This window comes from Amphiprion ocellaris, chromosome 17 (assembly GCF_022539595.1).
Source record: "Amphiprion ocellaris isolate individual 3 ecotype Okinawa chromosome 17, ASM2253959v1, whole genome shotgun sequence".
Classification (NCBI taxonomy): domain Eukaryota; kingdom Metazoa; phylum Chordata; class Actinopteri; family Pomacentridae; genus Amphiprion; species Amphiprion ocellaris.
The window spans coordinates 16,656,746-16,679,490 of NC_072782.1; the positions used below are offsets into that span (position 1 = coordinate 16,656,746).

Consider the following 22,745-nt stretch of genomic DNA (forward strand, 5'->3'; position numbering starts at 1 on the left):
ATGGTGTCCTCCTTGGTCGTCTCCCATGAAGTCCACTTTGGCTCAAACAATGATGGATGGTGTGATCTGACACTGATGTACCGTGACCTTGGAGTTCACCTTTAATGTCTTTAGAGGTTGTTCTGGGCTCTTTTGTTACCATTCCTATTATCCGTCTCTTCCATTTGTCATCAATTTTCCTCCTGCAGCCACATCCAGGGAGGTTGGCTACAGTCCCATGGATCTTAAATTTCTGAATAATATGTGCAACTGTAGTCACAGGAACATCAAGCTGCTTGGAGATGGTCTTATATAAAAATATATAATTATTAAAAAAATAGCAAAAATAGTAGATTAAAAGGCATAGGATCACCAAGATTCTTACAGGGGGGAATGATTGTGTATGCAATGGACTGGCGATCTATTAATTAGTTGCTGAAGCACAAGGATCATCAATCAGCAGGTTTCATTCTTTAGGGACCACATACCTACTATGTCTGTGCAAAATGTCATGGATATCCAATTACAATCAAATGCGAACACTGCAGTCCATTGAGCCATATTGGTAGCAAAGCCCCAGAATTTCTGAGTTATAATTTGGATTTTGTTTTTATTCACACTATAATGTCCTAATATCTTACTTGATATTGCATCTGCTCAATATTGGAAGTATGTTTCTGCAACATTGTACATCCGCACGTCTTAATCCGCTGGTGACGTAATTATGAATTAAACACTTGTGTCATCTCTATTTCTGCAACTAAACCATGTGATAAAGAAAACAATATTAGAAAAGACTGACCTGCACACCTGACTGTTGCAGGAAATATACACAGGAGCAGCAACAGTGTTTGGAGTTGAGGGGAAAAAAACAATACATTTTAGCAATTTTTTGACAGTAGCAAAGGTTTATTCCAGATATGGTGGTTTTAAGGAGGCCACAGAATTAAGGTTCAGTAACATAGAGGAAAACAGATGTACAGCAGGAGCCTTAAACACCACATTTTACACACAATCTCTCACTCTAACTGGACATAGAGACCACAGAGCACAACAAGCATTTCGATAGTCTGGTGGCAATAAAGAGGTGGAATGAGTACTAAAATACCTTACACTTAAATACTGCAACCCCAGTTTTAATACATCTGAGCACTATTCTAGAAAATTACCCAAAAATAATTCACTTAAGAGTACGTCAGTACTTTGTTCAGGTGTTGCACACATTACAGAATGCTCACAGCCAAAAAGTTGACACTTTATTCATCTTCTCAAGTACTTTAACTGTTAACTTTCCACCTCTTGAAATAGACATTATAACATCTTGTGCCCCACATGGTCCTGTCAAGTTCTGACACTCCGGGGAGTCCCATTTCCTCTAGTTGGCCTCATCCTTGGATGCCTCATCAAAATTCTCCACCAGATCTGAAACAACAAGCGGTAAATTGATTGAGTGGGGAAGAAAGGCATGTCCATCTGAGTAAATGACTCTGAGGTGCCAGAGCACAATTCAGGAAAAGTGTGTTTATCTGAAACATGATACTCGGTGTAATGCAATCCCACTTCTTTGCTCATCTCTCCCACATCTTATATAGACCGCAATGTGCTCGACATATGAGGCCCTCAACACTACTGAAAGCAGCTGTAAAAATTGTGGCGAAGAGCATCAAAAAGTTGGCCTCAATTACTCCATGAAATCTGAGAAATCTGCCTGTCCAAGTCGTGGCTCACGGGGTCGAAGGTTAAAATGGAAACAATTCGAAAGCTCTGAGCAAACATGTTCCTTCAGTGGGAGAACAAAAACGAAACTTAACTCCAATAACAATGTGATGGCAATGGCTGTTAACCCTGGTGCCATCAGGCTTCAACGGTTCCAATTGCTGAATACATATGTAATCGTTTGTTACATTAGTGAGAACTCGAGCTAGAGGGAGAGAAGTCCTGGGAAAAGCTGAGATTATTGTAATGGCAACCTCATGTGTTTGGTCCATTTTCTTCACAAAGAAAAGCAAACTGTATCGTACAATCTTATAAACAATGAGCATGAGATTCAAACACAAAAGCCCGCATTGCACCATCGTCAAAAGTAACTGATGAATCCCCTTCGTATGACCCCTTTCACAAGCCAAAAGAAAAGCAAACCTGCCACGGGTATTTAACTGAGAGAGAATGAGAAAAAAAAAAAATCCTGCTGCAATAATCGACAAGTGTGAAGGAGGACTTCCAAATAAAACTGCAAAAGCAGTTTGATGCAAGACAAACTGATTTTTCTTGAGATGTTTCAGTAATTTTTTATTTGAAAGGATTGAACAGAGTGCTGTGCACGCACGCTTAAATGCAATTCAAAGTGAGAAATGCTAGCCTCACCTGGAACATCGTCATCTTCTTCTTCTACTGCTGCAATCGGCGCTTTTCCATCTGCAGCTGTAAGAAGAGAAATGAGCTGTGAGAAGTGTGGAGTGGCCAGAAACAATTAAGATCACATCCTGAGGGCGAGATTCTTCTCTGGAAACAGTCTGGAGAGGAAGAGTTCGACTAAACAGAAAATACAGCTATAAATCTGCAGTGTGATAGACGCTACGTTGTAATTTGAGGTCACTGACCCTGTTTGGGCAGAGCTTCAGCGAGTCTCCTGAGGCTCGTCAGGCTGTCGGCTCCCAGCTGGTTCAGGATGCCCGGCAGCATCTCGGTCAGCTGCTTGGTCTCAGCGTGGCCAGTGATGGTGAAGGTGTTGGCTGCGAGGGAGGCCTGCACTTTGGGATTGTTGAAGTGGATGACTGTTCCTTGATTTGTAAACATGTTGACCTGGAACAGAGCAAATTCATACACTGTTAGAACTAAAATAACATACGCAGATTGACCTCAAATCTAACGTGAAGCTTGGTGCCTACCTCTTCAATACCAGAGATGTTGTTGACACCAAGTTTCTTTAGGGAGAACTGAAGCTTCTTGTCATCTGCGGTTGCTGTTCTGTGCACCACCTTCTTCTTTCTGCGAGCACTACCCTGCAGGGACATTCATGCAAACATGTTTCTGCTTAAACCTCCAGGTCCTAATGATAATGCAGAATGTTCTGTAGCCAACATAACCTGTGAGCTTAATTTGAGACTTAATAGGCCCAAACAAGACGATGTATAGAAGATGTATATATTCAGTTAAATTCCTTTATTCCGTTCTATTGTATACTTTCTCTTACATACTACTTACATATTTTTATTTTTCATAGATTTTTTTTCCTTTTTCTACTGTGTTAATCAGTTTCAATAAATTGAAAATCATTGTATAAAATGTACAGACTTATTTTTTAAACTTATGTATTGCAATTTTCATAATATAAATGTATTCTCCTGTATTTTGTACTTTATCTTTCACATGTTCTATTTTTTACCTTTGCCTGTAATGCACTTCCTCTCTCACACACTGTGTATGATACGGTGCTATACGAATAAACTTCCTCCAAAGTGTATTTATATATACTTTGTGCTGTTGCCTATGACTACTGCCGCTGTGCAGGGCTACACATTTAATGAATTTTGATGACAATTTGGGTTTCTAAAAATTCCTTACATGAACGTGACAAAGTATGATATTGACATATAAAATGCACTCTGCTCATAGAAAAGACCACTTACACACAGCAGCCCATGTCAATAAAATCATTTGGTTTGAACCTCTGCCATTTAAACATCTCTTTTCAAAGCCATATTTGGTCACACAATTATCTGAATTGCAGTAACTGACTGGAAACTAGAGATTTCTTTGCACACGGCCACCTAGTTAACATCAACTATAGTCTGCATGTGGGGCATTTAGGGAACACTGGTAAACTGCGATGTATGGATAAGCTGATGTTCAGTAAGTGAGGTGCTTCAGACACAATTCTATTTATACTTTCCCTTTAACAGAGGCTCTGAATTCAGGCAAAGCTTATTTTAAGTCTTAAAAAGTAAATTAGCAGAAATGTAGCACAACATGGAAGTGAAAATACAAATATTTCATTCCCTAAAACTAATGAATGATTGGGATAATTAGGACATCAACATTGATCAAAATAACTGTGATGGCCATAATCATGCAGCCCCACTGCTGTGTAACAAAGCTATATATCAGGTTGTATAGAAACTAGTCCCAGGAAGTTCTTTACAGCCCAAGTTCTAAGTATCTGCATTGCCTGAGCTCAAATGTTATCATTTCACATTTTTTAAGTCTTTCTCTGAGTATCTAAACACTCCTTCGCACATTTACTTTAGTACAGTACTGATTTCACTGCATTTGTCGGGGTAGTTTATATGGACCCATCTGTACCATCTGAAATCTTGGTAGTAAATAATAGAAAATGCATTGCTCTACAGCACTGAAAAATAGCAAATACTACCAAGCCCTTTCCAAAAAGTTACCATTTCACTTATATTGCATTTAGTTTGCCAGTTACCTTGCCACCGATGCGAACTTGCGCTTGCAGTTTAGCAAGTTTTTCTTGATTCATAACTGATTCTTTCATCTGCAAAAAGAAGGAACAGTAAATACAATTATGTCGGTGTCATCAGCATGGCTGATCTTCACATAGACTGGCCTCAGATTTAACATGCTTGTTTTTTAGTAAAATTTTTTTGAATATCAAAACACAAATGGGATAAGACAGCTAAACATGTTAGGCATAAATAAAGTGAACTGTGGTTGAGGAAACTTCATCACAGCAAAGCAGGTAACAACACATGAAACCAACCATGCAGCTAAGGAGGTTACACTGTCAGACTGCAACACGAGACACCTTTGTACCAATTCAAAGTCTAGTATCTTTATGGCAGCGATAATTTAAAAAAAAAAAAAAAAAAAATACTGCAACATATTTTGTTTTGACACTGGGCATGGATTAATGAGATTAACCTTTAGAAATCAGTTACTTTTTTTTCGCCTACAGTCATTGCAGACTGTTGGCTACTGCTCCAGTGGTACATCTGAGCAGAAAAGCATACACTGAACACAAAAATGAGTATATCACTGAAAGCTGTGCAGCTCCTCATCTAACCTGCTATTCATAAATTTATTCAAGCTTTTAGTGGCACGTATGTGATTAGTGTGACCTGCTTTTCTTTCATGTGCTGATCTGAGGCTCTAACACGATCAATATTATTGGAATATCTTACGCAAAACACAAACAATCAGCAATGTGCAATGGAAATAGAAAAGTGGCAGCATGGTGATAGACATGAGGTGAAGCCGACTTAATATGTTTTCTTGGGAGCGGCATTGTTCCTGTATCTGACCCCTGTCTTGTCAACAGTATGAATGAAGGGAGTACAAACACACATATGGACAATTGTGCTATTCTGAACAAAGATGAGTCCTGTGGAGCAGCTGCTTTGTTTTTTCCTCTCATTGTGCTGCCTTACTGGCATACCACAATCTCAACACACTCAGGTATTGCAATAGACAATTACCAGCAGGACAGAGCATAATGAGCATCACCAACATCACTTTTTAAATGCAAAGTAAAGCTACTTTCTCCAGTTGAAATTTGTGCCTTGAATCTATGCAATTTTAAATTTTGGATCATTTTTATATCATTTTTCCAACATAAAAGAAATTTTCATTTTTCCAACATAAAAGAAATTTTCATTTTTCCAACATAAAAGAAATTTAAAAATTAGAAATAACACTTCAAGTTTGACTTATACTGAAATTACAATATTTGTTAAAGTAATCACAATATGGTTGTCATATTATTCATAAAACAAAAACCTACCATAGTATGCAACACACATTTTTGCTCATTAGACCAAGTCTTTGACATGGCCTACTTGATAAATTTTTAACAAAATAGAAATTGCGTTTTATTAGACATGGCTCACCATGCAACCAACTAGATCTATATTATTATCAGTTCACAAATATTCACATCCACAACATTGTCAGTATGCAACAGGGCTGCAACTAACATTTATTTTCCTTGTTAGTTCATCGGTCAGGTGTTTGGTCTATGAAATGTAAGAATATAGTCAAAACTATTGATTAGTGTTTTTGCAGAGTCCAAGGTAACGTCCTCAAATGTCTTCAGTTCAGATATAATGTTATAGAGGAATAAAGAAACCAGAAAGTTTTCAAATTTAAGAAGCTGGAATCAGAGGATTTAGATTTTTTTCCCAAACTGATTATGAAATTAATTGGGAATTAAATTCGCTGTCAATCTGCAACAATTAACTGACTAGATATCGACCAAGAAATTAATTGCTACTTTTTAAATGCGAATGTTTTCGGGTTTTTTTTCTTCTTCTCACTGAATGTGTTTGGATTGTGGACAAAACAAGGCATTTCTGGCTTAGGGAACCACTGATCCACATTTTTCACGATTTTGTGACAATTTATAGACCAAGGAAATGAATCATTCATCGAGACAATAATCGATGGATTAACTGACGATGAAAATAATCAACTAATCGTTGTAGTTTTGGTGTGCAGCCTGGCTAATAACACGCACTGTGTTCCCGAGAAAACTCACATAATATAAACCTATGATATTTAACAGCTAAGCAACCAAGAGGAGTAATGAGGGAAATCCAGCTCCACTGACTCACATGTAAACACACAGCAGCAGGGCTATGCAGCTGCAGTGTGGGTGTGGTAACAAGCGGCAAGACAGTTTTCAAAGCGATAAGAAGCTAAAAAAAATGCTAGTAAAGAGCTGTCAATGTCACAGTAAACGCTGCCCACTTAATAGGTATACTAGCCTTCGAAAGCTAATGGTTTTCATTTTTTGTGGTCAGTATTGTCAACAAGCGAATACACACAAAATGCCAAAGGGTGTGGTACGCCACACAAAATAACCCAAAAAATACAGCAGGTAACGACGGGACGGTTTTAGCTAAATACCAGTTTACCGAAACAAGGTGTGGTTCAGCTTTTGAGCAAGAACTAGCAAGCTAACTTGAGCTAGCTTGTTAGCTAACAGTGAGACTGAGGAGTGGACGGCCTGTCACTCACAAACTCCCAACACCGTCAGTAAGGTTAGCTTCAAGCTTCAGATTTCAGCCATCTAGTGAGAAAAGGCTTTCGTTTACCTTTTGCCGTCGGATCGGGGGGAAACAGTGCAGGGAAGAAGGTATTTAAAGCTCCTCACTGACCTGTAAACTAACAGCAGACACATGCGGGGAGCAAGATGGAAGCGAGAGAGGAGGCCGGACGTGACGTCAGGAAAGAAGTGCGATGCACGGCGGGTATTTCCTGCCCTCAGTTCAGCTCCGAAGGCTGCAGGAAGCACTTTCACACAAACTTCACTAACCAAATGTAAAGGTTCAGATCAGAATTTGGACATACATGATTCTGGGCTGCAGATACCTTAAGATGACTTTATTAAAGTCTAAAATTTATAATTAACAGCATGGACATAGTGTCTTTCAATAGTATCACACATTAAGTTGGAAACTGTCGGCCCTCCTGCAGGACAATTTGAGCATTCAAGGTTCTGTGTGATGAAAATACATTTTTTGTTGTTATGTTATAAGATTGGAGGTATAAAGTAAAACCTGTTAAGATATGAAGCCATCTACTCATGCCGTTCCCTAAGACCCCCAACAAGTAGAAAAGGCCAATTCATGCACAAACAAGTGCTGTCAAATACAGTGTATTCTTCCTGAAGAGGGCAGAGCTAAAGAAGTACATTTAGAGCAGCCCATAAAAACAGGGGTTGTACATTCATGGTGAAAGATACCATCTTTGCAATATTTTGAGTTGAAAACTTTTTGAAATTCTATTATGTTGTTGAAGTACAAAAGGTTGTTAAAAACTGCCAGTAAAAGTAAAGAAATCACACACGTTGATTTTTTATTTTGCAGTGAAGGTTACTAATCATCTGATGCACATAAATTAATAAAAATACAGTTAACATTTAGTTTACTAAGGGGACCACCATTTCAAATGGCTCAGGGGAACACACATGATGCTGTATTTGAAGGAGAAATTTCACCCATTTGTAATTTCAATACTGAAAGTAAAGACTACTACAAACAGTTAGAAGCAACAAACTAAACTTCAGCTCCTGTTAATATTTTGAGATATGTGTGCACCTTTGTCAACTGAAGGAACAAACTTTGTGCTATACTCTTTGTGATGTTTATGGATGACCTACAGTCAACCGTCTGCTGCTGTAAGTATTACAACAATTACAGTCATCAGTGCTACTTTCTCGTACACCAACACCGGAGTTGCATTCACTAAATCTGGGCATCAGAGTTTTAGTGAACTAACTTTACCTGCCAGATCCTGGATGGTCACAGGTGTGGCAAATAAGATTTTAAGGGTGACAACAGCATCAAAAGTACTGCTTTTACTATTATTACTTTCAACGGGATTTAATCCATCATTGTGATTAATCGGATTAAACATTTTAACGCAATTAACATATCTGCAGCACAGAATGACTGAAAACTTCTGAAATGTCTCTGGCAAAGCATTTCGGGCAGTTTGTCCAAGTAGACTTACCGTAGCGCACGCCGTCGCGCATGCGCAAATGGGCAGTTGATCCGGTAGTGACAAAATCAAGCAACTCCAAATGGAAGACGGCAAACAGTAGTGCCCGACTGATTTATCTGCCGGCTATAGCCCTTTTCAAAATAATCATCATCGGCAGGAGTTTTACCGATTAAACGCCGATATATTCTTTATTTTTCATAAAACAGTAAATGCTGTTGAATGTCGGAGCAGAATAATGTCCTTGCGCTGTTTGTCCAATACAAGGAGCTCTGACTCCATTCAACCCTCAGTCCTCACCGCTGTCTTCTCAGCAAGGTACTGGAGTAAGTTATAGCCTGGCAACATTACAGGAGTGGACTGAGCCGACAGGTAAGTTTATTAACAATGACTCAGCATGTCTCCCATTTCAATGAAGAGAAAAATTTAAAGTTAAAATGATTAATATCACAGTCTGTCTTTAGCAACCGTCATGATGTCACTCTTACTTTTACTTTGTCAGAAAATACTAGAACGTGACCCAGGCAGTAACAGCAACTCCTGTGTTGTTATGGAGGAACATTAGTGTCGGGCTATTTGTGACCATTATATATTTAAAATGCAACTCTGTCATAGATGGCATGTCTTACATGTGAGAACGACTTCTCTGTTTTTTCTCTTGGTTCATATGAGTCCTGACTTCATGACAAAGAAAATAATGGAGTAGAGAAAATTTGATTTAATGTTAAAGGGCATCAGAGGGTTGCATAAATAATGTTTTGCCAGTAACTTCATTCATTATTTTGCTTATATACAGCATATATGTGTATGTACACACACACACACACACACACACACACACACACACATATATATACATAACCTACCTCTAATTTGCAGCAATAAGAAGTACTAGACAAGACATATTCATAGCTCATTTGTAGACTGACTCGTTTTAAGGTTATATAATTTCCCAGAGGTTAAATGCTTTGTTGCATGTTTTTGTACTTGAAAATTCCTCTCTGTTGTAAAGTTAAGCAAATACTACAGGAAGTATTGTAAAACAGTAAAATGTTCTGCAAGTAATTCATATCTTTGTTGTTGTAAGCGTTAAGGGACCAAGAAAGAAGTTATTTTATTCATTATATATTTTTTAAATTAATTGGCCGATTAATCAGTTATTGGAATTCATTTCTGCCAAATATTGGAATCGACTTTGGGTCATAAAAAATTAATATGGTCGAGCCCTACTAAACAGGCCCATTGGCCGTCTCGGTGGGAAATTTGAATACAAAACAACCCCAAGACGGAACAGTCACCGACAGTAATATGCACACTCTGCAGGAAGGATTCTCCACATTCAAGAGTGAGAAGTTTTCATTCCCAAGCAGACAGAAGTCCAGAAAGGTGCACACATGTTTGAGATATCTTGAAAAGAGAGCTCACTGGTTAATAAAGTGTCTTATATTAGTGTATTTTCTGTTGTCAGGTCATTGCAATGAACAGACAAAGATGAAGGATCACGATTCAGCACCTCCATAAGGCAGCAAGAGCCACTGTTTGGTTCAGGATTAGTTGCAGCCTTAAAGGAGAAAAATCCTCAAAGTGCAACCAGAAAGATGAAAGAGGTGCACATCGGAAAAACAGTAAGTAAACCCAGCAGGTGGGGTGGTTATCAGAGCATCACTCAAGTTCATCTATAGAATCTAATGCTAAAATTAGATATAAAGACTTCACCATGTGGTTTCTTCCAGAAAGATGGGCTCTGGGAAGAACTTCATGCTTTGTTGAATGCAATGATCTGGCCAAGATTTTGAGAGATGCTGTGCAGCTATAGTGACACTGACATTCTTATTTTTATGAAAACAGCAGGTTTATTAACATTTAGCAGTGGAGCGTTTGTGCCCATTATGCATGATGAGGATGACGATTCCAAATTGTTAGAAAAATGTTTTAATGGTTAAGTTAGTTAGGTGTTCTTGCGTCTTCAAATAAACATTGAAAGAGAGAGAAAAAGATGCTTAAATTGGATAAATTAATTGAATTGGAAAAAAGTTTTTAAGCCACTTTTAAAAAAAAAAAAAAAATGACAGAGAATAGTGCAAAAATACCAGTGTGGTCCTTCAATGTGAAAAAATGATGTTTATATAGAGTATATAGCTTTTCATTTGTTCACCGGAGTTTTGATGTTAAGCTCAAAATCATAAAGTTTCTCCTGTGTTCACTTCCAGATATCCCATAAGCACATAAAGGCAACTTGTGTCAGTCATATTCAAATAGCATGATACTGGTTGTCTCACTAAAACCTTACACTTGTACCTGATACTTCCCCCCGTTATCGTTCAGCTTAAACTCAACTCATTGCTGTGGTGAAATTAAAATTTTGGGCGGGGAAATGTAGCAGCTGTCTGCTGTACTCCATGTAATATTACTGTGAGTTTTCTGTGAAATGTTTGTTTTGTTGGCTTTTAACTGAATGTGTGATGGAGCATTTTGTTTGGTTTTGTCATTTAGTCCTTCAGGTAGTGACTGAATTTTCCTGAATGATTTTTGACAACATGTTGAAAACAGGTGGACATCTATTGCATTAAGGAAGCAGAACTGAGTTGGGAAAACATCTAAGACTTTGTCCTTTACTCGGCTGTTCTTGTGCACAACTGCCTGCATTGCATTGTGGTCTACTGAGAGTGCATTAGTGCAGAAGTGGAAACTGCTGGTTCAGATGTTTTGTCTCTGTATGATGATAAGTAAATTCACAACAGTAAGTCTAGAATCAAAAAATTTGTCTTTTACTCTGACTGGCACCAAAATATTAAGTTGTTGCCAGCAAATGTGACAGTTAAACATCAGCATCACAACATGTGAAACAGCTGTTTAATCAATAAAAGTTACACATAGACAGTGAATGCTACAGGTGCATGTTCCTTCAAATATTCAAGCATATTATGTAAAAACAGATACATAAATGATAAACAAATTTCCCAGTGCACCTTTTGTAAGACATAATGATGATTTATATTTTTACAATGATCCTAATATTTCTCTTCTTTGTGCAGTGAATTTACACCCTAAGAAAGCAAGTTCACTTAAGTGTGCAGAAGACAGTAATCCTTATCATGCACACTGAAAAGGAAATTGGTTGGATCAGCTTTTAAAAAATAGTTTCAACTGGTAAAACGCAATTGAATAAAGTATATCTAAATTAAGGTAACAAGCAAAATGAATAAGTTAGATGTGTTTAAATCATTTGACTCCTCTCAAATGTTTGCTTTGCTGCAAAAAAAGTCAGCTTAAATACTCCATTTTTTCCAACTTATGAATTTAAAACGTGATTTTGTCATTAGACTTATTGTTCTTTCCTTTTCTTTACTCCGTAATCAAGAAAACGGTGCCTGAGTGGAGGTCGAATAATTAGAAAAGAAGTGAACACTAAAAGAGTAGTGAAGCTAATTTTTGCAGGTTTGCTGAAATTAGATCTGTTTAAAGGGACAAGTTGTAGTTTCAAGTTGATACAATCCAAAAAAGTAAATCATCTTCACCTTAGCAGAAGGTAAATGAGATTCACTAGAAACAGAACCTTACCTCAACTGCAGCTCAGATACACTTTTTACAGTGTACAATTAATGTGAGCCAAACATGAAACAGAATATAGCACTAATAGTTATGTCTACAATGCATAAAAATTAGTATAACAGCAATTACATGTTCTTTTTCTTTCTGATTCCCCATGACTGTCACATCCTCTCTAACCCTGACTCATCTCAGACTTGCAGTTGGGGAACTCAATGTTTTGTTTCGGGAACTTTTTGAGCTCTTGTGTGTTAAATGTTCCTCAATTTTCTCCATATAGAACAAGATTTTCAATAAATGCACCTAAAAGAATTTTTTCTGGAGTGACTCACAGGGATGCAAAAAACTAAATAACTTAATAAACTATATGGAGTTAATGAGCTTCATACTTTTCCCACAGTGTCAGATGTTGATGTGTTTTTCTTGTTAGAAAAGTCTTCAGGTCGAAAAATCTTGCATCAGTTATCTAACTTCAGGAGGAATGTGGAAGAAAAACGACGAGCTCGATGTGAGACTGACAGCTTTTTATGCGTAAAATGAGAAAAAAAGTGTCACTACTTTGGATATGTCAGAATAGTTTGAACCCTTTAAATGCACTGGTGCTCTAAACATTCCCTTTTAGTTTTACTTTTGTAAAAATATTTGTTATTTAAACTGTGTATGTATTCGTTTAATATGGTTTGAGTGAGATGTTCCTTTTGCGCAGCCACACATTTGTGGTCTCCTCTCCTGTCTGCAGCACGCACAGTATTTCGTCTTTTCTGCATGTGATACACGTTAATCACATGGCCCAGCTTCAGACCGACTGGTTTAGGTGACACTCATGGCTTTTGTCAGGGCAGGAGTCAGGCAGGGATTGCGTTTAAACAGCTAAGTGCCTTCCTGGTAGCCGGTGGCACGGAGACACCCTCGGATCGCAGAGGAGAAATTTACAAACGCCTTAGAGGTGATTCACCACACATGCGAGTGATGCTGTTCTAAGAGTCGGGTCAAGAAAAAAAATCCAATCCCTATTCATTTAATGTTTTTGCTGATAGTACGAGTTAGTTAATTCACATTAGTTGGAACACAAGCATGAATCAGCCTCATATTTTCGGATCTTCCAGTCTTCTGTTGAAATACACTAGTAGTTACTCATTCCTCAAATATCCAATAAATCCACAAGTCCTCGCAGTAAAATTCACTTCTGATGTCGAATTTTTGGATTTCCATCTGCTTTCGGGTCTGAGAGATAAAAATAAGGAGGACTAACATACTTTTAGTGCAATTATTTCATGCCCACGAATCCCTCTTCAATTAATTTACCCGAAGTACTTCTGAAAAAAGTGACTCACTAATTTCGAATCAATAAGATTAAAATTTTAATTGATACAAAAGAGTGTTGAGTCTGCATCACGAAATCATGGCACGGTTCTTACTAACTGGTGATTTATTGGGCTGTTCAGATAAAGGTAAACCAGACAAATGACTGTGGATAATGTTCGATTAAATAAACATCAGCCTTCGAATGAACGAGTTGTTGCAATAATTCCCCTTATTTACATTTATGAACAGCACGGATACGTTCCATTTATTTTAAATAAATAACAAAAACAAGCACTACAGTTAATTCATGCAAAGCACGCCTGGAGGGGGTTGAATGTGGAAGTTTCTATATAGTGATAGTAGAGAATAATCTGCCAACTCAAAGTGTAAAAACGCTGCAGTGATAAATTTTTAAAAAACCTCCAGTATTTTGTTATGAATCTACCAGAGAACAGAAGTATTACTTGTAAGTATATATAGTTTGTATTTAACTCCCAACCATAATGCTAATTCATTTTTTTAAAAAGATCATTCTAGAAGTCTTAGTATATAGAGCTTTATGACAGAATGATACACTTTCTACCAAACTCTATTCAAAAAAATGTTAATTTAGTGACAGTTGTCTGCAGTTGTAACAGTTTCTATCTTCTGTGGGCCAGAAAGTGTTTTGTTAATTGTGAGACAAGTTCACCACTTGATGGCGCTGAACTAATGTGAACGTCTGAAAAGTTATTGAGGGGCCACAGCAAATACAACACAGTTTAAAATAAAGATTTACATCAGAAGTCCAAATGCGTTTTTACGCACGCATGGAAGCTGGTAACTCCGATGTTTAGGATAGAAAAGGCAAATATTTTACACTTTCGTTGTGTTTTTTCTTCATTTATAGTTTGGTTAAGTTTAGTAGAATATAATGTTTTGCTTTTATTATGTTTATTTTTGCCAAAATGACATAGCTCGTCTGCTTTTTATTGCTCACGGGAAAATGGGGAAGGAGCGACAGAAGTGACAGCTTCGCATCTAAAAAAAAAGTGTCTCATGTGAAAGGAAAGCTGAACGGCTGAAAGAAAATGGCCCAGAGGTAAAACTGAATAAATAACGATTTATATTCAGTCTTTAATACCTCACTCATATTCACTGTGACTGGATAATCTAATAATGTCTCTTAAAAAAAAAAGAGAAAAAAGAGCCAACCCCATAGTGCAGTGTGCAGAATCAACAGACATGCATGTTTTTTTTATTTTTATTATTTTTTATTATTTTTTGTGAGATATTTTTAAAACAATCCAGACAATTATATTTGGAATATTGTGTTTTTAATAAGCTTACACACATTGCGCATATTTCCTCTGATAATAAGATTAACACTATTTCCTCCTATGTGTTTACAGTCAAATTTAATGATATTAATTGTCTTGTTATTCGTTGAACACAAAGAAACGTAATAAAAAAAATCATCCCATCTAATTCATTTAAATGAACGGAAATGTCCACACACACACAGCATCGTGCTCCAGACGCACGGCAGAGGCCTTATATCTGGGGCTTGCATGCTCTGCGTGACCCGTGACTGATTCGAGTTAACAGCTGACTCTTTTCCATTACAAATGGCTCGCGGATAATCTAGATAACTACCGGATCACGCAAACCGAGCTGCCTGGATATGTCGCACCAGTCTCCGGGAGTAGATTTCACAAGACATTCGGGTTAAAATAAGCTATCATAGGTCTTCTTCAAATTATAATATATTAATTAATATTTATACAGGCGTATTATTCCATTTTGCTTCATGGCTTTATGCCCTGCGCAGATATTTTGGAGTTTTGTTTCTCCAAATTAAAAATCCAAATGTGCATGCGCTCCCCTGATGCACCATATTAGTCCCAAATGAATAAAAAAGATTGTGAAAACGTCCGCTCCGAGCTGAGCAATAACCATACCAGCAATTACACTTTCCTAAGGATCTTTTTTATCTTCCAAAAAAACTATTTTTGTGCAAAACATTGCGTGGAATAAGAGCTCCAGATTATGCGGACTGTAGGCCACCATGAATGACCACTAGAAAGGATGTAGGCCACACCAAACTTTTTTCAAAAAACCACTCAGTTAATTTTCAAAGACCTTTTTTTTTTGTTATTTAATTTTTTTCTGTCTTTTCATTTTTGCCTCTGTGACGTCTCCTCACCATGTGACCGGAGCGGCGGTATAAAAAGGCAGAGAAGGTCCGCCCCCTGTGTGATTCAGGTTTGGCCCTTTTGCAGGTTTCACCGGCGCAGTTCTCAGCCTGGTATCGGCGCGGGTCGCTCCTTCCGTCGGAGAGAAAGAAACCTGAAAACATATGGAAATAGCGAGAAAACTGGGGGACATCTCTGACCGGCGGCGACACGTGCTCCTCTCCTCTCCCCCTCCTCGCATGAGTTTTTGAAGAGGGAGGGCAGGGCAGCTTGTGCATCTCATCGTCTTCCTCATCTGGCGTCGGAGCGCACAGCCAGCCGTGTGTGAGCCATGACTCTGAGCTCCGAGATGTCGGATGCCTCCATCCTTTCGGAAGAGACCGACATAGACGTGGTCGGAGAGGGCGAGGATGGAGACAACCAGACGCGCTCCTACGTGGACGAGGTGGCGCAGATGCACGACGGCATCCTCCTGGCCGGCTCTCCTCCTCCGTGCCTGGACGGCTCCACCTCCTCCCGGGATACCTACAAGCCGGCGGGTAAGAACACCCTGGTGAAGCCCCCTTACTCCTACATCGCCTTAATCACCATGGCCATCCTGCAGAGCCCCAAGAAGAGGCTCACCCTCAGCGAGATCTGCGACTTCATCAGCAACCGTTTCCCTTACTACAGGGAGAAGTTTCCGGCCTGGCAGAACTCCATCCGACACAACTTGTCCCTCAATGACTGCTTCGTCAAGATACCGAGGGAGCCCGGGAACCCGGGGAAAGGCAACTACTGGACCTTGGACCCGGAGTCAGCAGATATGTTTGACAACGGGAGCTTTCTGAGGCGAAGGAAACGTTTCAAGCGGCAGCAGACGCAGGACTTGCTGCGGGAACACAACAGCTTCATCCCGGCAGCTGCTGCGTATGGCTACGGACCGTACGGCTGCGGTGGATACGGCATCCAGCTCCAGTCCTACCACACACACTCTGCGCTTTTTGCTTTCCAGCAGCAACAGCAGCACTCCAGGCACACAGGAACCATTATCCCCTCTCCGTCTTTGATGCCCGCCACCACGGACTTAGCCAGGAGTAGGTTTTACCCGCAGCTCAGCTCCAGTCTGGGCTCCTCCAGCGTGCAGGCTGCGTCCCCGGTGCAGAAGTCGAGCTCTCCGGTGCAACGCTCCCCCTTCTCCATAGAGAGTATCATCGGAGGGTCGCTGAGCCCCTCCAGGACTTCTCCGGTCGTTGTCCCGGTCTTACCCTCCTCTCTGGGGCCTGCAGCCGCCAGCCAGCCGCAGAACGTCCACCCCGGAGCCGTTATACACCCGTTTGAAAACTTTCCGAGCAGAGTTGTGAGCGGCACTAGCGCCTGTTAAATGTCTTAACTCCGAACTTTTCCAAGAGACTAAAAACAAAAAAGAAACAGCATCAAAAACAAAAAACAGCCCTCTTTGAAGGTAGGATTATTTTTGTATGTTTGTTTGATAGCACGCAGCTGAATGATGGACATACCGATCACTATTTGTGCCTATATTCATGCTGTTTATGAAGATATATTTATGTTAATTTTTTCGGTGTGAATCAGACTTTTGACCACGAACTTTCCTTGTATTTTCCATGAAGTGATTCGTTTCCGTCACTGTTTAGGGCGTCTCAGGACTTAATGGACAGGTTATTAAATGATCACATGTTTTAAAAGAAAAAAAATAGGCTAATAATGTATTTGTGTCAAACACATCCATGTTTTCTATTAGTAAAAAAAAAAAATCAAAACAAGGTTTGGACGGTTTTGATTTGAACTTTGTATTAAAAGAAAAAACAGAGCAAAGTCATAGCCTACATTTATAATAATATGCAGTGTGTGTTTATTTCAGTAATAAAACATTGTACATTTTTGGCAAGTATTGTGTAATTGAAGTGTGATATTTTTACACAGTTTGTTTTTCAACAAGAATAAATATCGTTTTGCAAAAAAAGTAATTTGTTTGGAAATAAATTTATTAGTTAACGCATGAGCTGCGGCCTCAGGGTGCAGGAAATAGGGGAGACCATGTTGCCAAAAAGCAAAACATGGAACATTTACTGATGTTGTTGTGTGTTTACGCTGTGATTGTGTTACTTAATAAGGGAAAAAGAAAGAAGAGTCAGAATCAGGTTCAGGGAGGATAAAAGGTCAACCTGAAAGCATCTGAGTGTGCGTCAGGGGCCGCAAACAATATTAACAACTGCAGAAATCAGTGTTTGTTCAGATGCTGCACACTCACATGTCAGTGTTGCACACTTTGGAACATGCGCACATGCGCCCTGCGTGTCCATCTGACCTCTCTCACACTCATCCTCGTAATTACGGTGAGCGGACAGGAGGGTGTCAGCGGGGTGAGACAGGGGCTGTATTTTGCCTGCTGCAGGTCGCTGACTACACCGGTGCTGATGTCGACAGCTGGCGAGCTCTTGAGAAAACAGTCCTCGTCCGATATTTCATTTTCTGCTCTTTTTTGACACACTTTCCCCCCCGACAAGAGAAAATGAAACGTTGCTCCTCAAGTCTGCACCAGCGGGGTCAGCAGGGCTCACGGACGGGCGCGCATTTGGAGGTTAAAATCACCTTATTACGCACAGCATTTCCACTGTTTGCTCACCTTTATTTTTGGCCCTACTTAGTAATTTGGAACAAGATGCTTCTATTTTTACGCACAGAGAAATTTGCATTCAATTAGACGCGCCGTAAAAGATCTGATTACTTTAAAAAAAAAAGAAAAAGCAATGCATTAGTCATCTCCAAAGCTGCTTCTGGAGCTCAGGGTTGTGCAGCACCTCTAAGGCTGCATGTGTCAGACCTGCTGCTTTTAAATTTTTCATCAGCTCTGTATGTTGCCTTTTTCCACTGTACAGTCCTCGGCTGCTTCCGTGACTGGATGTGTGCGCCCCGTCGCCTGCGTGTGTCTGCCTCCCCCTCATTCAAAGCAACGTGTGTGTGTGTAGTAGATGGCTAAATTGGTGCAGGCTTAGAGCCAGTTCACTAGGCCACGAGAGGACAGCTATTGCGTGATGATGTAACACGCAACGAGAGACAGACAGGAACACACACACACACACACACACACACGTACACACACAGAGCAGGCAGGCAGTAGGGAAGGAGGTCAGTTGTACTGTATGCGCCTGTTTACAAATAGACGAGGCTAAATAGGGAAAAAGGTAAGAATTGATGCAATATTATGATACGTGGCGTGGGATTCTTCCACTTGCTGCCAGAGCCCTGCAGGGTTTACATTGTATCAGTGATGATCAGCCCTGTAGTGATTTCATGGCATCAGTCTATATATTGTATTCCATTTAGCTTGACGCACCATTAGAGTGTGTTAGCTGTGTGTGTGTGTGTGTGTGTGTGTGTGTGTGTGTGTGTGTGTGTGCGTGCGTGTGTGTGTGTGTGTGTGTGTGTGTGTGTGTGTGTGTGTTATTCGATAAGGAGCCTCCCTCTCACAGGCCTGTGTTGTGTTTCATCATATGTGCTCTTTCATCTACATGCTATTTTATAGGATTTCCTGTGGCTTATATTAAATGAAAAAAAGGCTTAGCAGCCCCTTTTTGCGCATTGTCTGTGCGCATTTGCTCATATAGTAACTTCGAGTGGGAAAACTGCTGTGTTACTGCTATGATGGGCAGTAGTGTATTCATACAAGGGCATTCAGGGCTCCGTTTGGAAACACTGAATTTAAGCATTCAAACGCCATATTCAGCACAATGCGCTCGAAAAAGAGAATTGTTCAACATAGTTTCTCCTGAGACTCCAAACCTCATGTTATAGCGCTATATGCTCTGTGAATGTTCGAAATTATTATTTATTTATGCGACTGTGTGGCTGACTGAGGCCTACGCTGCCATTTTGGCCACGACTGGTTAACTGGTAAAAGATATAATGTCCCCCCAGAGACGCGCTTAAGGAAAAACGTAAGATGGGACGAGCATGAAAAAGACGCAAAGCGCAAAATAAACATCTATCTATCTATCTATCTATCTATCTATCTATCTATCTATCTATCTATCTATCTATCTATCTATCTATCTATCTATCTATCTATCTATCTATCTATCTATCTATCTATCTATGCCGGTATTGGTTCTACTTGCACTAAAAACAGTAAAAAACAAACGAACAAAGCAAAACTACACGGCTGTTGTCCATCAAAATATAGTTATGGTGCTGTCTTTGACCTGTGTGGAAATAAGACTAATATCTGCATTTGGGCATTATTATTATTAATACCTCGTTATTCGCATTTTCATCATTTAAAACACACTTTAAAATATATTTATTAGACCGAAAAAACACCCTAGAGGCCATATTTAAAATGGAAAAATATATATTTTTTTATATATAATTGTTTAAAATAAAGCACACAGTATTTAAAAGTGTTCGTTTTGTTGAATCACAGGGAAAAAAAGACAAATATGCTTTCGAAGACTTGTGTGTAACGGTGCAGTAACTCAGAAATAATCTCAGGACATGTTTTCTCCTGAGCAGCAGCAGAATATAGGTAGTCCTGCAGTCTTTTTTTTTTTAAAGGGGGCCTTTCATGAAATGTCACGGATCATGTGGGCATCAGCCTCCTTGAGCATGACTGAAGCTCAGTTAGCAGTTTATCCTGCTGGGTCACAGGTCATGAGGAGAGGGGATAAAGCACAACACTCAGCCCATAAAAGACACCAGGCTTTGGGCTAAAATGTGTAAAGACGTTGGAGGCTGTGAGAATAATCTATATTTCAAAGAAAGTCATAAAGGCTTCAGTTTGAGCTGCAGGCCAGTAAACAGGTTGTTATTGAAGTAAAAAGGTTTCAGACTGGCCTCATGGAATTTGGTCAAAGCAGCAAAAAATTAGTTTTGAGGAACAACTTGCAGATATTGGAGAGAATCTGACAATCAAAGATGCAGGATTTAAAGTATAAAACACACATCTGTGGAAAATAGAAACGTTTTCTGGCTTAAAAGGGTTCAGCTGCAAAATAAAACTGCCAATATAGGGCTTCACATATGTTGGAAAATTAAAAAAAATCTGACCTTTTGTAATTTTAGGATAACATTCACGAGGATTTTATTATTGCTGTATTGCATTAGAACTTATTTAAGCAAAACTGGATTTTTCCTGCTATGACAAATAATTTTTGAGGTAAATAAAATTCCAAACACTGCTGCGAAAATGCAAACAGCTTCACTTCTTTTGGCCTTTACACACATGTGAGGTCGTTTATAGGCTTAATTTAGTTTAAATAACAACTCTTGCGATGTAATCGAAAAAACAATGTCATCGTAAAATGGCTTTGTAGAACGTTAAATTACTTACAAACCCAGGTGCAGTGCACGAAGAATACTGGAAGTCGTCAGTAAGAGGGAACTAAGGCATTTTTATTGCTTTTGTGTTTAGTTGTTTTTGCAAATACTAATAAAATATATTAATAAAAATCACCATTACGTGTCACCAAAGTATTGTTTACTTATGTCTTAAATCATACGATTTTTTTTTCAAAACGCCACTTTTGCCCCATAAAAATAAATTAAATTGTTTAGAGTTTATTTCTTTGTCTTCTTTGCTTTTCTTTTTTTAATTGTATTTTTTTTATCCTGCCACCAGTGAGGAAAGATACAGTAAATGATCTTCAATAAAAGCAAATCAGGAATAAAAAGAAGTCTTTCTGTGGATCTGTACGTTATACTGATACAACATTTTTATTTATTACTTTTGAATTTAAGTCATACGACTTAGGGAGATATTTTTTCCATTCATGTTTGATCCCCATTTAAGAAAAAAAAAGTTTGGAGTTAGTTTTACGCAAACATTGAATACATTATTGTATTTATTTATAAAGGGACTCAGTTCACCGTAGCTCTTCACAGACAACATTTCTCGTGTTCTTTAGATCATTTTTTCTAAGATTACCAAAACAAATGTGTCTAAACTTTGTGCCATGTGAAATGTATTGAACGAGAGGAGAAATGTAAGAAAAAGAGAGCAATTGGAAAAGGGGGGAGAGTGCGACGAATGAAATCAAAAACAGAGTGAATACCTCCCAGGGAGGCGCAGAATCTCTCCATCTGCTATTCAGTGTATGGAACAGTCGCTACACTTATCCCCTCTCTCTAAAAGGAGCTCCGCTTTCCACCCCATTAAAAAGTTTGGGAACTAATGCCACCCCTGAATACTACCCTAATTAGAGGCTGCTCAGAATTGCAAGGACCTGCTACACTAGAGTGGCTTTGGGAGAGATTCTGCTTTTCCCCTTTTGAAACGCCATCGTTTTTGCTCTTTCTTTTCCCTGACCCATTACATCTTTCTTTCTTTCTTTCTTTCTGTCTTTCGAGTCCTTTCACCACAGCTCGCCAACAAAGAAGAAAAACAAAGCTTTCAGCGTCTTTACGCGCTTTTGATCCACAGTGATGGTGAAAACCTCCACAGTAGTGATGAGTACACACCATGATGAGACCTACAGTTACAGTAACAGCCACAGATGCATGAGGTGCTGTTTGACAGAGGAATTAAACACTCTGGCTCCGGTCCACATCGCTCCACACAGGCCAAAGAGAAACTCCGAGCTTTCACCACTTTCATGAAGCGCAAGCTTACGCGTCCTTGCACATAATTTATTTAGCTGAAGACTTTCGGGGGTGTTTTTATTTGTTCTACATCTTGCCTGTCTCACCTCAGTGTGAACCCGCAGATCCGGGATCTGCTGCAGAATTATGTTGCTGCCTCTCACCGCATTTTTCACTTTTTTTTAGCCCAGCACGTGTTTGCTTTGGCATGCTATCCACTCATACAAACAGCCGGGGCCCGTAGCTTATCCATCACGCTTGTGCAGAATGTGATGATAAAATAACAGGCGGCTTGAAACAAACCATTTGTTACAGCGGGATTTATTATTCTGTCCACTTGAAACAAAGTACAGAGGTTACCTAGACATCTCCTACTTAGGTTACAACAATAAATACAGCAAGATTTGGCTGCGCGCAGCCGCAGCATCTCAGCCAGGAAAGTCTCGCCCCTCAGTCCTGGTCCCTGCAAAGACCTCTGGGTCCAGCAGCTGCGTGATGTCACCGCAGCATCCACTGACTGTTTGCATCCTACACACCATTAAGCATCGTTGCATTACCGTTTGAAGGCCTCTGCCAAAGAAGCACCGCCTGCCTACCAGCTTCAGGCCTGATTAGTTACATGCAACAACGCCTCTCGGTCATAAACACTTCATCGAGCTCCTGCAGCCCGTTCATCATCGTGACACCCACAGGTAATCC

The 22,745-nt window shown here is 39.4% G+C and overlaps 2 protein-coding genes across 3 annotated transcripts; one reads left to right on the forward strand and one right to left on the reverse strand.

Annotated features, from left to right (window-relative positions):
• Positions 1-867: 867 nt before the first annotated feature.
• On the reverse strand, positions 868-7,184 carry btf3 (basic transcription factor 3). 2 transcript variants are annotated; one of them, XM_023265498.3, is made up of 6 exons: positions 7,098-7,184; positions 4,409-4,477; positions 2,868-2,981; positions 2,580-2,781; positions 2,344-2,400; positions 868-1,401 (listed from the first exon to the last, which is right to left on the reverse strand). In XM_023265498.3, exons 2-6 carry the CDS (start codon positions 4,475-4,477, stop codon positions 1,355-1,357), a joined length of 489 nt encoding a protein of 162 aa, XP_023121266.1. In that variant the 5' UTR covers positions 7,098-7,184; the 3' UTR covers positions 868-1,354. The 2 variants fall into 2 exon arrangements, with proteins under 2 accessions (XP_023121266.1, XP_023121265.1); XM_023265497.3 differs by having other exon boundaries at positions 7,035-7,178.
• Positions 7,185-8,564: 1,380 nt separating this feature from the next.
• On the forward strand, positions 8,565-17,433 carry foxd1 (forkhead box D1). The gene is made up of 3 exons (XM_055019009.1): positions 8,565-8,814; positions 9,911-10,067; positions 15,558-17,433. Exon 3 carries the CDS (start codon positions 15,802-15,804, stop codon positions 16,831-16,833), a length of 1,032 nt encoding a protein of 343 aa, XP_054874984.1. The 5' UTR covers positions 8,565-8,814; positions 9,911-10,067; positions 15,558-15,801; the 3' UTR covers positions 16,834-17,433.
• The last annotated feature ends 5,312 nt before the right edge of the window (positions 17,434-22,745 follow it).